This window comes from Xenopus laevis, chromosome 5L, assembly GCF_017654675.1.
Source record: "Xenopus laevis strain J_2021 chromosome 5L, Xenopus_laevis_v10.1, whole genome shotgun sequence".
NCBI classification, from domain to species: Eukaryota; Metazoa; Chordata; class Amphibia; order Anura; family Pipidae; genus Xenopus; species Xenopus laevis.
In genome coordinates, this window is record NC_054379.1 from 168,462,792 (window position 1) to 168,477,866 (window position 15,075).

Below are 15,075 nucleotides of genomic sequence, written 5' to 3' on the forward strand. Positions count from 1 at the left end.
ATATATATATATATATATATATATATATATATATATATATATATATATATATATATATATATATATATATATATATGGGGGTGATCTGAATCGAGGACACAGACAAGAGCTATTGCTGGAGAGATTCAGGGTGAGTGAGACTATATGTGACCGTAGAGATGCCGGAGCCCCACATAAGCAGCATCCCCCCCGCAGTTCTCTGTGCTGTACCCTACATTATATTCCTATACCCAGTGCATCCCCCCGCAGTTCTCTGTGCTGTACCCTACATTATATTCCTATACCCAGTGCCCCCGGGGACGCGACTTTCCTCCCAGGGCCTCTTCAGTCAGAATTAATGGGGTCCCGACGTTCCCCTTGCAGCAGCCCCTGAGTCTCCTCGCTCTCTCCCCGGCACCTCCGGCACATTAGGGGTTTGTGAAGTCCATTGTAGAGGGCGGCCCCCAGTAACAAGACGATGAACCCCAATATCTGCAGCGCATGAAATGTCTCCCAGCCCAGGGCCAGACTCACCACCCAAATAACGACGGTCCTGAGACTGTCCAAGACCATGCGGGTGGTGGCGCTGATCTCCTTGGTGACGCTGATCCCGGCGAAGTTGAAGAAGGCGATGCTGATGATGTTGCCCAGCAGGGCCAGGAAGATGAGGGGCTGGTTGCCAATCTGACAGAAGGCATCTAATGAATCCTCCAGCACCGGCCGCTCACTGTTGCTCAGACCCCCGGCCGGGATGTAGTAGAACGGGATGAGCAATAACGACAGGATAACGAAGCCGAAGAGACCTGACGAGCAAATGGATCACAATGAGGAGAAGGGACTGGTTCAGCCCAAGCTTGGGATAGGGGGGTAACTACATAGGACTGGGCCCTACAGCATTTCTCTTTCAGGCCCCCAAAATGTTTAGAGTTTGACTTGTTTTACCAATATTTATTGAATTTGTATTTGAATTAGGGTCCCTATACCTCCTGGGCCCCCCCTGCAGGGTCTGCTTCCTCTATAATTAACCCCTGCATGGGGGCAAGTAAAAGAGTGAATTAACCCCGGGGCCCAGACACATAGGAAGTGGCTAATAGCCAGTGACTTACCCTCGGTGCCGACGGCTCTCAGCGGGTGAACATTGTGTTTGTAGACAAACTTCTCCTCCAGAACCATCTGAATGGACACGATGATCTGAGCCATAATGATGAGCAGGTCCCCTGTATAAAACACACACTTAGTGTCACGTTTGCATTCTGGCAGTTTGGCTCCTAGTGGGTGTGGCCAGCCGGTCACATGCTCAGAATAACAACCAGCAAACTAGTTCCTCAAGTCACACAAACTATTCAGGGACGTGTCTATGAAGATTCTCATTCAGCCAGGGCATCATATACAATATCCAGTGGAATTAAAACAACTGAAGAAGCCGCTCGGATGAGGGTGAAACGTTTTCAACAAAAACTCCAGTTGCCTTTGATTTAATGAGATACTGTATATTTAGACAAGTCATCAGCCAATCAGTTTCTTCATCTGAGCAAATAATCATGGGTTCCCTGGTTCTGTTTGTTCTACATCACATCCCTATCACTGTGTAACTCAGGGGCACAGAATGTTTCTATTGGAACTGGGCCCATTGCTTTAGGCAGACAACATGGTAATAATGATTGAATTAACCCTATAAATACATTTATTGTGTGTGGCATCATAAGGCCCAGTTGTTGGCCCCATACTCCGCACCCCAGGATGATAAGGGGCCACAGGGTAATTGGGCAAATACAACTGTTTAACTTTATAGCATTAGACTTGGGCTAAAACTTCTACTGCAATACCTGTTCCTGCCAGCAGATGTCACTGTATTTATTTATATATATTTATATCTAGAGAGAGAGAGAGAGCGCGGAATCTCTGGGAATTTAGTTCTTTAAAGGATAAGTAAACCTTAAAAATAATTGAGTGTAAAATTGATGAGGGGGCTATTCTAAGCACTTTTGTAATGTACCTTCATTATTTATTATGTTTTTACTCCAAGATATTAAGGGATACATGTACTGTTAATATGAATGAATTGTGTTACAACAGCGCCACCTGCTGGTCAGTTTCCCACCAGTCTGACCAGCAAGTAGTCAAGGAAGTTGTCAGGAGAAAGAAACAGGCTGCTCTGATGTTCTTCTGCTTAGGAATAAAATTGGAAACCTTTCTCACATCTTTCCTAAGCAGAAGAACATCAGCCTCTTTCTTTCTCCTGACAACTTCCTTGACTACTTGCTGGTCAGACTGGTGGGAAACTGACCAGCAGGTGGCGCTGTTGTAACAAAATTCATTCATATTAACAGTACATGTATCCCTTAATATCTTGGAATTAAAAATAAATATATAATGAATTTAAATTACAAAAGTGCTTAGAATAGCCCCCCTCATCCATTTTACATTCACTTGTTTTAAAGGTTTACTTGTCCTTTAACTCTTTGCATAACACAGGGCTAAATATCATCACATCTGTGTATTAATAACAGAAACCTAAATGTATTGAGCACAGAGCATTCTGCACAATTGTATTCTCCGTAGTGTGGGAGCTGCCATGTTGCTTGTTCCGCAAAACTGAATATGAAATATAATCTGAAGGCACCAGGGCCACTGTAACCAGATAAGGTAGAATGCTCCTATGGGTGTATGTTCTGTGTCTGGCAGCGGAGGGGTTAAATACATGGGTATCATGGAGCAATAATTTAGATTCAGTGTGTGTGAGACTGAGCATCTTTCCCAAGGGTTGGGAGCCTCAATGTGTCAGTAGTACAGAGAAGGGATGCCTCTAATCCACTATTTTGGCCGAACCCTTCGCAAAAGATTCAGCGAATACTGAACCGAATATGCAAATTATGGGAGGGAAGGGGAAACTTCCTTGTTTTGTGTGAATTCTGTGGCCCTTTCTCTTTCTGTTCAGTAGAGACCCCAATCAGCAGCTATTTCACTATCTTCCCCTTAGGGAGGGGCATATTGTGCTCTCCATAATCCCAGGGGCCAATAGAGACTCATTACCAGTAATGACATCACTGAGGTTTTTTCCGGCCCCAGGGCCACTGAGTAAATCTGCCAGTCCCACGACTACCAGTCCGGCTATAGTGATACAGATTCCCAGCCACTGGCTCCACTCCAGCTTGCGGCCCAGGAAAGCCACGGACAGGAGCCCCGTGAAGATGATGACGGCCCCCCGGAGCATCTGGAAACTGGAGGCGCTGGTCATGTTCAGAGCTGAAATAAAGGGGGAGACAGTGGCAATGACTTAGTGGGAGGAGAATGGGCACAGCCGGGTCTGGGGCTCATCCTCATTTTGTTTCCCAGCATGCTCAGCACTGTCACATGATCTGCAGGTGACGCACTGATAATATCGTCTGCCATTGGGCGAGTGTATAGAGGGAGACGAGTGATGTCAGAACAAGAATTGGATATTGATTGACTTGGGGCTGCTTGTAACATTTTGATTGGGCGTCTGTGAAGGCAACTGAACATCGGCCATTGTTATTATTAATTGTCACATACAGACAGGGCCACATCAGGGGGGACAGTAGTCCAGGCTGCACAGGTTTTTGTGACTAAGTGGGGCCCGGCCATGATTCATTTATTTCATTAGTCGCCCCCCCCCCTGCTGTCAGACCACCAGGGTTACCCGGTCTAATTTTCAAAACCAGCCCCCAAAACTAGCCAAGAGGCGCCTCAACAGTAGCCCAGAAATAGCACAAGATGTGCAGTGAAAAAAAGTCTACTAAATAAATGAATATATGGGAAAATGCGTCTTTTTAAAATTTCACTGGTTTGCAAATTTTTCCATGAAGCAAAATGGGACAGATTCGCCCGTCACTATGGGGCTAACTACAGAGGGGGCCCATGAGATATAAGGGTCCCATAAGGCCCAATACAATTTCTATAAATATTAGTAAAACAGCTCAACCTCTAGATATTTTGGTGGCCGGCAGATTTTTGCTCCAAAATGATCTGAAATTGAGGAAAGTCACCGGAGAATGTAAAAATGCTTAAGAGACGGGGGTACAGAGGCCAAAATCTGGTAACTCCCGACTTCTACACAAGTCAGTCCCATTGCATGCTGGGTATTGTAGTCTTACATTCAACTTGGCAAATTGTTAAACAAAAATGACATTACCCAACATGCATTGGGAGCAGGCCTGGACTGGCAATCTGTGGGTTCTGGCAAATGCCAGAGGGGCTGCCATTAGGTGCCATAGAATGTGACTATTTAGTGGGCTGCTGGGACCTGTTTGGGCCTCTTTTTACTTGGGCCTATTTTGACTCCCAGTCCGGACCTGATTGGGAGACACATTACTGGCACATTAGGGCAAGAAAAAACTTTCCAAAGAACAAACCAGCCCAAAAGTAGCCCAAATCTGTACTTTGGCTAGTTTGTACTTTCAAAACCCGCCTCGGCTTTAAATTAGTAGCCCAATTTGGCTGGAAAACTGGCAACCCTGCTGCAAGCTTAAGAAAACAGCACAGGAGCTCCAGCCTGTGTATAATTTCTCCTGTTCACATCTCTGTACTCTCATTGGTCCTTTAGGGATAAGTTCCAATAAAGCTGTACAGGGATTGAATGGGTGATGTAGGAGCTTCCTCTCCAGCCTGTCCAATGCTACTCAGCGCTGGATTTCTTTGCCGGCCGCCCCTAGGCCGCGCAGTCCTAGCACCTGCCTACAATTCCCAGGGCGCCGGCGAAAAAACGCTGGCGCAGCTGGTGTAATTGAATGGGGACACACACGTCCCCATAATGCGGCTGGGCGGCATGCCGCCCCTATTTTTTCCTGCCCTGGGCCCGGGCCTATGTGGCCTTGCCACAAATCCGGGCCTGATACTACTGCAGTTTTAGTTAGTTGTACTATTGGTGTATAGGTGCATCTCAGGTCATTTTGCCTGGTCATGTGATTTCAGAAAGAGCCAGCACTTTAGGATGGAACTGCTTTCTGGCAGGCTGCTGTTTCTCTTACTCAATGTAACTGAATGTGTCTCAGTGGGACCTGGATTTTACTATTGAGTGTTGTTCTTAGATCTACCAGGCAGCTGTTATCTTGTGTTCGGGAGCTGCTATCTGGTTACCTTCCCATTGTTCTGTTGTTTGGCTGCTGGGGGGGAAAGGGAAGGGATGATATTACTACAACTTGCAGTACAGCAGTAAAGAGAGATTGAAGTTTATCAGAGCACAAGTCACATGACTGGGGACACATGGGAAATTGACAAAATGTCTAGCCCCATGTCAGATTTCAAAATTGAATATAAACAAATCAGTTTGCTCTTTTGAGAAATGGATTTCAGTGCAAATGTCTGCTGGAGCAGCACTATTAACTGATGTGTTTTGAAAAAAATGATCTTTCCAGGAAACATCGTAACTGTCAAGTCTGTGGCACTTTCACTCATTTCTATTGTGTGGGCGGAGCCAGTGCCCACCCAGATGCCAGGGACTAGGATTAGACAAGGGATCATTTTATGTGATGTGTCTCAATGATCATCGACCTCCTCAAACACGCGGTTGAGTCCCTGACACCCCAGAACACGTGTGACTTACCCACATACATGATGCTGGTCCCGGTCATGTCACACAGAGCCGGCGGGAGGAAGAGCAAAGGGTTAAAGGGCTGAGAGGGTTCGATGGTGGGAACGGGGGAACTTCTGTTTCTGCAGATGAGAATGTACAAAACTGCCAGACAGGAGAGTTCTCCCAGGAACATGCCCACGGCCTGCAACACATACAGATAGAGTGTCAGCCTCTGGGGAAAGCACGGCCTCCTGGGTATTACGTGCAGCCCCCCTGGCCCAGGTACAGCTTCATATTCACCTCTATTCCCCTGTATAGTAACACTACTGACTATAGTCACACAATCTTGCTTCATTTTCATATATACATGTCCCTTGTGCCTCTCTGATTGGCCAACAGTTTTATTCCCTAAACACTTTCATTTGTTATATTTTACCCTCCTCCCTCATCTCTCCCCTAATCACTCACCTTCCCTTTCTCTCTGCTCCTTCCCCAACTTTCTCTCCACTTCTCTAAATTCTCTACAACTTTATTATCTCCCTTCAATCTCCCTTCATTTCTATCTCCATATATTCTCTCTGTGTGTGCCCTTTATATACAGTATATCTTTTATTAATATATATATTCTCCCTATTTGTGCCCTTTATACACAGTAAAATATCTTTTATTAATATATATATTCTCTCTATGTGTTCCCTTTATATACATTATATCTTTTATTAATATATATATTCTCTCTATGTGTGCCCTTTATATACATTATATCTTTTATTAATATATATATTCTCCCTATGTTTGCCCTTTATATACAGTATAATATATTTTATTAATATATATATTCTCTCTGTGTTCCCTTTATATACAGTATAATATCTTGTATTAATATATATTCTCCCTATGTGTTATAATATATATATATATATATATATATATATATAGTCTCCCTATTTGTTCCCTATGGTTTCAGCTCCACTGCCCCCCACCCGCTGCCCCCAGGGAACCCGACTCACTCAAGTGACACAAATGTTCTGTTTCTCTAAATCTTCCCTTAAATATAAATAAAACAAATACAGAACTTTCCCTTCCCTACTTGTCTCCGGTATCATTTCCTTTTTTTGAGCAATTTCAGTTACTTGTTCTTATTTTTTTCTTGCTCACACCCCCTATTCACTATTTTACTACTGATTTCCCCTCCCCCACTCCCCCTCATGAGCCTCCATTTTCCCCCATCAACTGCCCCCCAAAATCCTACACCAGCCTTTTTGGAGTCATCAGACTTGCCAAAAACTCCCATCATTTCACTAAATCAAGTTAGGGTGCTGGGAGTTAAATGTTTCTTGGACAAACCTATAGATAAGATTCCCCGCACCCCGTGACACCCCGTGACACCCCAGGGCTCAGTAACTGACCTGTAGAAACGGGTGCTGGAACTGGTGACTCTCTGACCCATTACAGCCTTTGGCATTGAAATTATCTGCCCACCTGTAACACAGACACACAGTTACTCACACACTGCTGCCATATTATATATACTATACTGTACATCTATACCTCTATATATATAATCTACTGCTATATACTGTCTGTCTGCCCCAGGGCTCAGCACTTGCTCCTGGTTATCTTCCTCTTGGAAAGTTCCTCAGTGGGGCTGTTCTTTTTTGTTGCTAAGCTAAACTACCCTAGCAACCATACAGCATCTGGAATATGTTTCTCCGTATTTTCCTCAGATAGAGACAGGGGCTGAGCCTTGTTGGGGACATTCTACTCTGCAGAAAAGAGAATGAGAGGAGGATACAGAGCGATAAACATTTAGTGATTCAAGGCCAGTGGGTGCTGGGAGTTGCTCATTACCCCAGCGGTGGGACAGGAACCAGTTTGTTGTGTTTATGTTGATTTACAGCCACAAGGGCACCCAAGCCTTGGACTCTCTATGGGCAACAAAGACCTAAATGTGTCTGTCTGTAGTTGTGTCTCTGTCTGTCGTTGTGTGTCTGTCTATAGTTGTGTGTCTGTCTATAGTTGTGTGTCTGTAGTTGTGTGTCTGTAGTTGTGTGTCTGTAGTTGTGTGTCTGTAGTTGTGTGTCTGTAGTTGTGTGTCTGTCTGTAATTGTATCTGTCTGTAGTTGTGTGATTGTGTGTAAATGTGTTTGTGTGTAAATGTGCTTGTGAGACGTGGGGCAAATAGAGTTCAATGCAATTGCCCTGGTACAACTCCCTGCAGCCTGTATCCTGACTAGTGACCTTATAGGGAGTTCAGGGAGTTCAGGGAGTGCACAGAAAAGATTCCTGTAACTTCATCCTCATGTTTCATTTTTGCTTTTGGGCCGGCAAGTTTGTGCAGGTTTGGTCGGGTCCCTGGGTTTCTTGGCAAAGAGACGGACGTGACAGACAGAAAAACGTTATTATTGGGCTCCAGTTACACTCGGTGATGCTGCTCCACGCTACATGTCAGCTCTATAGCAACAGCTCCAGCCCCAAGAGCACAAGAGACGGGCTACAAATAACTGCTGTGTCTCACTGATCCCTCACCCACATTGTGCCCTGTGACTCCTAAATCCTAAATATACTTCTCCCAGTCTCAGCATGAGGGTCACGTGACATTTAACCCTATCAACCCCCCTCACATGACCAAGCGCTGACGAACTGCCGGCTTCTTGTGGTTTGAAAAGTGACGACTTTGCGCTTTTTCTTGTGTGGCTAAAAATGTCCTATTTTATATAGTGAACTTATTGCACGAGGCTAAAGTTTGAGCTTGTCAATAGCAGCAATGATCCAGGACTTCAAACTTGTCACAGGGGGTCACCATCTTGGAAAGTGTCTGTGACACTCACATGCTCAGTGGGCTCTGATTGGCTGTTGAGAAGCTAAGCTTAGGGCTCGTCACTAATTATCCAGCAGAAAATGAGATTCCCTGGCTGTAATATAAACTGATGCTACAGGTTTGCTGATTATTCAATTCTGATGCTAATTGCACTGGTTTCTGTGCTGCCATGTAGTAATTATGTGTATTAATTACTAATCAGCCTTATATTGTGACATTTCTATTCTATGTGTACTGTATATTGTGAGTGGCTCCCTAAGCTCAGTAAGTGACAGCAGCACAGAGCATGTGAATCAGTGAATCAGCAGAAAAGAAGATGGGGAGCTACTGGGGCATCTTTGGAGACACAGATCTTTACTGCTAAAGGGCTGTGGTTGCCTTGGGCTGGTACAGAAGCACAAAACATCATGTACAACATTTCTACCCACTTCTTTAGTTAAGCTTTAGTTCTCCTTTAAAGGCAGTGACTACAATGTGGTTATTTTATTTGTATTCAGGCAGAGTGTAATTATCTATAACTCTCAATACATATCAGATAAAGAGAAAACTGGGAATCCCGATCTATAAATGGATACAGGGTCACTGGGAGTGGAATGTCAAGTGTAATAAACTTTGCAGTCGGTCTCCAGGAGTTGCTACCCCTCCCCCGCTACTCCCTGTCACCCAGAGAAGAGGAACCGGCTCCCATTCACTTCACTACGTTACTTGCACTCAGGGACTTGTCTAGAGAAAAGATTGAGGCAGAACCTCAGTGAGAGGAGACGGAGCCCCAAGCAACGCAGGATGGAAGGGGCCCCCCATGTAAAGGGCTGGGGCATAATGAACGAGTGCAGCAATAATAATAATAATAATAATAATGACTCTGTATAACTATGGGAGTCTGTGTCCCTGATATTTCCCATCATTCCAAATAGAAATCATTGAATTAAAGGGGAAGCAAAGGCTGACAGTGTTTCTGTTCATACTTAGCTGAGAGGGTGTTGATGGATCCAGTTGTTAACATCATCCCTGCCAGGAGCAGTTGGTACGAGGTCCAGGCCATTGTGTCAGTGAGTCGGGGTTCATGTAGTGATGGGGGGCTCCTGCAGTGATGGGGGGCTCCTGCAGTGATGGGGGGCTCCTGCAGTGATGGGGGGCTCCTGCAGTGATGGGGGGCTCCTGCTGCTGCTCCTGCTGTTGTTGTTGCTCACGTTAAATACTCGCAGGGAGCAAGTGGTTCCTGTACAGACAAATATGAAATCATGTGATTTCTTAGTCAGCTGCTGTGGGGAGGCTAATCCTATTGGCTAAGGGACGAGGAGGAGGAGGAGGAGGAGGAGGGCAGGCGAGTGACACGGGCAGGGAACTGAACCAAGGAAATGTCTGGCACTACAACTCCCAGCATCCCCCACAGACTGGCTTGTGTAGTTCAGCAACAACTGAAATATAACAAATACCTGTGACATTTGTTGCAGCTGCTGTTTATTGTGTAACAGTAATAATTGTGATGTGTCAGTGCCCCCCGTTATTCTGTGTGACACTGGGGATTATGTGCAGCTCAGTGCGACAGACAATAAATCACGTACAACTGTATCACTAGTCCTGACTCTTAATAAACACACCGACATGTTTCACCACCATCAGAGCCCAAGTGCTACAATAATAATACTAATAATAATAATACTAATAATAATAATACTACTAACACTAATAATAATAATACTAATAATAATAATACTAATTATAATAATAATACTAATAATAATACTAACACTAATAATAATACTAATACTAATAATAATACTACTACTACTACTAATAATAATACTAACACTAATAATAATGATACTAATAATAATACTAATAATAATACTAATAATAATAATACTACTACTACTACTACTGATAATAATAATAATACTAATAATACTACTACTACTACTACTACTTAATAATAATACTAATAATAATACTAATAATACTACTACTAATAACTAATACTACTACTACTACTAATAATAATAATACTAATAATAATACTAATAATACTACTACTAATAACTAATACTACTACTACTAATAATAATAATACTAATAATAATACTAATAATACTAGTCCATACCTCCCAACTGTCCCTTTTTCGGAGGGACAGTCCCTCTTTTGACATCTCAACCCGCAGTCCCTCATTTGTACTGGAAAGTCCCTCTTTTCTCTGCACTGAATAGCCAGAAAAAGAAACAAAGTTTCTCACTTAATTGGCTTTTAGCAGAGAGCCCAGAACAGCTAACAGGTGCAAATAAGATACTTTGTAACAATTTTGAGACACAAAAACACAGTTTAGATAAGGAGAAATATTTTCAAACTTTCATAACCTGCCAAATTTTGTAAAACAAACATGGTAATTAGGGGGTGTGGCCACAGAAAGGGGTGTGGTCCAAAAAATTGCTGCGCTACGTGTGGGAAAATTTTTTTTGTCCCTCTTTTTACTTCCAAAATGTTGGGAGGTATGATACTACTACTACTACTGATAATAATATCCCTGTGTGAGGAGAGACAGACACAGGCAGGACTAAGGGCACTGACTATTCTTATCTGCTGCTCCGCCCACATGCAAGGCCACACCCAATGTCTGACTCACCTGTCATAGCAGTAACCGCCCCTGAAATAAGAGGGTGTCATAGGGCAGTCACCTGCTTGTCTGTATCCGTGTCACCCTCATGTCACCTGTCACCCATCACCCTCATGTCACCCTCATATCACCTGACCACCTGTCACCGTCATGTCACCCTCATTTCACCCGTCTCCCGTCACTCTCATGTCACCTTGATATCACCTCATATCACCCTCATGTCACCGTCATGTCACCCTCTTGCCACCCGTCACTTTCATGTCACCCGTCACCCAGCAAGAATTGTGTTGTACTTTGGCGTCAGCATGTTTCTTAATCACAAGTGTGTGACACATTAGGGAACTGGTGCAAACAAGTGATTTACTGAACAAAATCCAGTGCTGGAGCAGTGACTGACCAACAGAGCTGAGACTCACTCACACATAAACAACCCCCCCCCCAGTGTAACCATGGCAACCAATATAACCCTATACTAGTGTATCACTAGATCACTGCAACGTATACAGATTGTATCAAAGTCAAATATGGGATCAGATCCATTTCACAAGCAAATTAACTTTAGTATCAGGTTCACTACAACTTGATTGGACAAATAATCCTGTGTGTGCCCTTAGCCCAAACTGTACTGACCCAACAGCCGCTGTGAAAGGAAACGTTCTGGGACTAATGTGAGAATAACAAATGTGTCAGGCGGTACCAGCGGGTGACAAATATGTAACTGTGTAATAAGTGAATTGGGGTAATTACAGTGTAGGAGCCACTAGAGGGAGCAAGTGAGGAAAAGTAATTCCATAGAGTTGAGTGAAGTCCCAGAGACTAGAAAGGTTATAAAAGGGGAGGTTCCAGAGGGAAATATGGTTGTCGCTCTTCCTCCTGAATAATTACAGGTGGGGGGGCAGGACATGACATAGTGGGGGGCGGGATCTGACGCTGGGGGTGGGGCAATTGGCTGATCGCCAATCTCAGGGAATCCTGTCCTGTTTTTATCATTTGGAAAACCAAGCAGGCAGTTTTGACCCAGATAGTCCTTCAAAAAACTCTGCTGTTGGGGTTAAAACCGGCCAGGTGACAGGTGTTAGAGTCCCACTGTTAAAGACCTGGCAAGGCTGATGTTTGGGCGAAGTCCTGTAAACGGGGGGGAGTGTTGACTGGACCCCTAGTTCCCCTGGGAACAAAAACTGAAATCCAACTGGACTCCTGTAACTGGAGTAAAGTGTTAGTGGGGCCCTCCTGCTGCAGCTGTTACTCTCTAATTGGGGTCTGACATTCCTGCACTTTCCTCTTCTTCCTTCTATTCCCAGTCTGTTCCCTGTGATGGTTCTGCCCGTGTCTGGGGGTGACACACGCTGGAGTATTGGAAATATACAAGATCAGTGGCCGTACCCACTAGTGATGGACGAATTTGTCCCAATTCATGAAACGCAAATTTCGTCAATGGGTGTCCGAATAATGTTGATGCGCAACGGTTTGGACGCAAGTATCTTTTCCGACGTGCGTCCACAATTTTTAGAATGTACGAGGCAGAAATTCGCTGCAAATTCGCGCCTGGTTAATTAATTCGCCCATCACTAGAACCCCCCCTTTATGTACAGGACTGGGGCGCAGACATTGCCCAGGTTACAGTTACACTGTTTGAATAGAAGAGGGGGGTCTGTTACACATTTAGGGTCACTGTCCTTCCACCAAATGAAACAAATGAAGTGAGTCTGCCCAGAATGTCCCCCCATACTGTGAGCACTTACTGCTCCCCCCTTGCCCCTTTATAAGAAAGTGTCAGTATAAAGTAATGACACACCTCCCAATATTTTGGAAATAAAAAGAGGGACAAAAAAGTTGTTGCGCGTAGTGTGCCAGCAGTTTTTTGACCACACCCAATTTTGTGGCCACACCCCCCTAATTACCATGTTCATATTACAAAATGTGGCAGGTTATAAAAGTTTAAACATATTTCTGAATTTTTTTCAGTTATTACAGTTTTGCTAATGAAGGTGAATTGCCCAGTACAGCAGTGCCCCCCTGTCACCCAATACTCATACCTCGAAACTGTCCCGTTTTTAGAGGGACACTCTCGCTTTTCACAGCTCAACCCGCAATCCCTCGTTTGTACTGGAAAGTCCTGATTTTCTCTGCACTGAACAGCCAGAAAAAGGAACTTAGAAAGTCTATAACTTAATTGGCTTTTGGCCTAGAGAGCCCAGAACAGCCACAGCTGCAGATAAGATACTTTTGTAAGAATACGCAAATAAGTAATTGTAACAATATAAGATAACAGGTCCCTTGGGAGAAGTTAGACTCACAGCTGAAAGGGCAATTAACCCTTATTAGCAAAACTGTAATAACTGGGGAAAAAACACAGAAATATGTTCAAACTTTTATAACCTGCCAAATTTAGTAAAATGAACATGGTAAATAGGGGGTGTGGCCACAAAATGGACGTGGTCTTTTTTGTCCCTCTTTTTATTTTCAAAATGTTGGGAGTTGTTCTCTGGACCTTCTCTATCCCTTGTATGAGCTTTGACATCTGCCCAACTATTCTGTGATAAATACTGGGCCTTTATAAATATATGTTATTAATAATAATAATAATAATAATAACAGTAATGGGACTAATTGTTCGAGGCAGATCCAAGAAATCAGGAATAACAGGATTCCTGTGCAAGAGTGTAATATGGAACAGGATCCAGTAGATGGCGCTGTACAACCAAAGGACAGACCAGTATAACCCAATGGCACAGGAACCACTAACAAGTCTGTTCTGCCAACTGCACCTCCAGCCCAACAGAACTCACCCCTTAAAGGAGAAGTAAAGCTTAACTGTAGGTAGAAATGTTGTACATGATATTTTGTGCTTCTGTACCAGCCCAAGGCAACCACAGCCCTTTAGCAGTAAAGATCTGTGTCTCCAAAGATGCCCCAGTAGCTCCCCATCTTCTTTTCTGCTGATTCACTGCACATGCTCTGTGCTGCTGTCACTTACTGAGCTTAGGGAGCCACTCACAATATACAGTACACATAGAATAGAAATGTCACAATATAAGGCTGATTAGTAATTAATACACATAATTACTACATGGCAGCACAGAAACCAGTGCAATTAGCATCAGAATGTAATAATCAGCAAACCTGTAGCATCAGCTTATATTACAGCCAGGGAAGCTCATTTTCTGCTGGATAATTAGTGACGAGCCCTAAGCTTAGCTTCTCAACAGCCAATCAGAGCCCACTGAGCATGTGAGTGTCACAGACACTTTCCAAGATGGTGACCCCCTGTGACAAGTTTGAAGTCCTGGATCATTGCTGCTATTGACAAGCTCAAACTTTAGCCTCGGGCAATAAGTTCACTATATAAAATAGGACATTTTTAGCCGCATTCATTTTTAGGGTTTAGTTCTCCTTTAAGGGGAAATATCCCTCCCCAGAACTATTATGCTGTTATAGAGACAGTGCACCCCCTGTGTATCCCCCTGTTACATGGGCTTATTATCATACTATAAATACATGTTAATAATAATCAAATAATAATACTGGCACACTGGGCACCTGATTAAATGGTAATATATTTACATACATAGACTGCGCCCACTATAGGGCATCTAAATCACAGGCGATGCAGTTGGTCTCATTTCAGCCTAAACATTTTCACCCCCTAATTACCATGTTCATTTTACAAAATTTGGCAGGTTATGAAAGTTTGAACACATTCCTGTTTTGGTTTTTTTTTCCAGTTGTTACAGTTTTGAAGGTGAATTGCCCTTTAAGCTGTGAGTCTAACTGTGAGTCTAACTTCTCCCAAGGACCTGTTATTTTATATTGTTACAATTACTTATTTGCTTCTCTCAAAATTCTTACAAAAGTATCTTATCTGCTGCTGTGGCTGTTCTGGGCTCTCTGCCCAAAGCCAATAAAGTTAGAAACTTTGTTTCTTTTTCTGCCTGTTCAGTGCAGAGAAAAACGGGCCTTTCCAGTACAAACGAGGGACTGCGGGATGAGCTGTCAAAAGAGGGACTGTCCCTCTAAAAACGGGACAGTTGGGAGGTATGATTTTCCCTTTCAATTGGTCAGTATTGGGCTCAGCATTGAGAATATTGATATATTTGCTTCCAGGTGATGCACAAGTAGGTTGTGCCCATTTG

General features: G+C 43.6%; 1 protein-coding gene across 2 annotated transcripts; it reads right to left on the reverse strand.

The window, feature by feature from the left end:
- Window positions 1-247: 247 nt before the first annotated feature.
- Window positions 248-9,582, reverse strand: LOC108717274 (solute carrier family 35 member F6). 2 transcript variants are annotated; one of them, XM_041563648.1, is made up of 7 exons: window positions 9,492-9,556; window positions 9,299-9,434; window positions 6,922-6,994; window positions 5,543-5,714; window positions 3,013-3,225; window positions 1,086-1,196; window positions 248-782 (listed from the first exon to the last, which is right to left on the reverse strand). In XM_041563648.1, exons 2-7 carry the CDS (start codon window positions 9,373-9,375, stop codon window positions 325-327), a joined length of 1,104 nt encoding a protein of 367 aa, XP_041419582.1. In that variant the 5' UTR covers window positions 9,376-9,434; window positions 9,492-9,556; the 3' UTR covers window positions 248-324. The 2 variants fall into 2 exon arrangements, with proteins under 2 accessions (XP_041419582.1, XP_018119646.1); XM_018264157.2 differs by having other exon boundaries at window positions 9,299-9,582.
- Window positions 9,583-15,075: the final 5,493 nt, after the last annotated feature.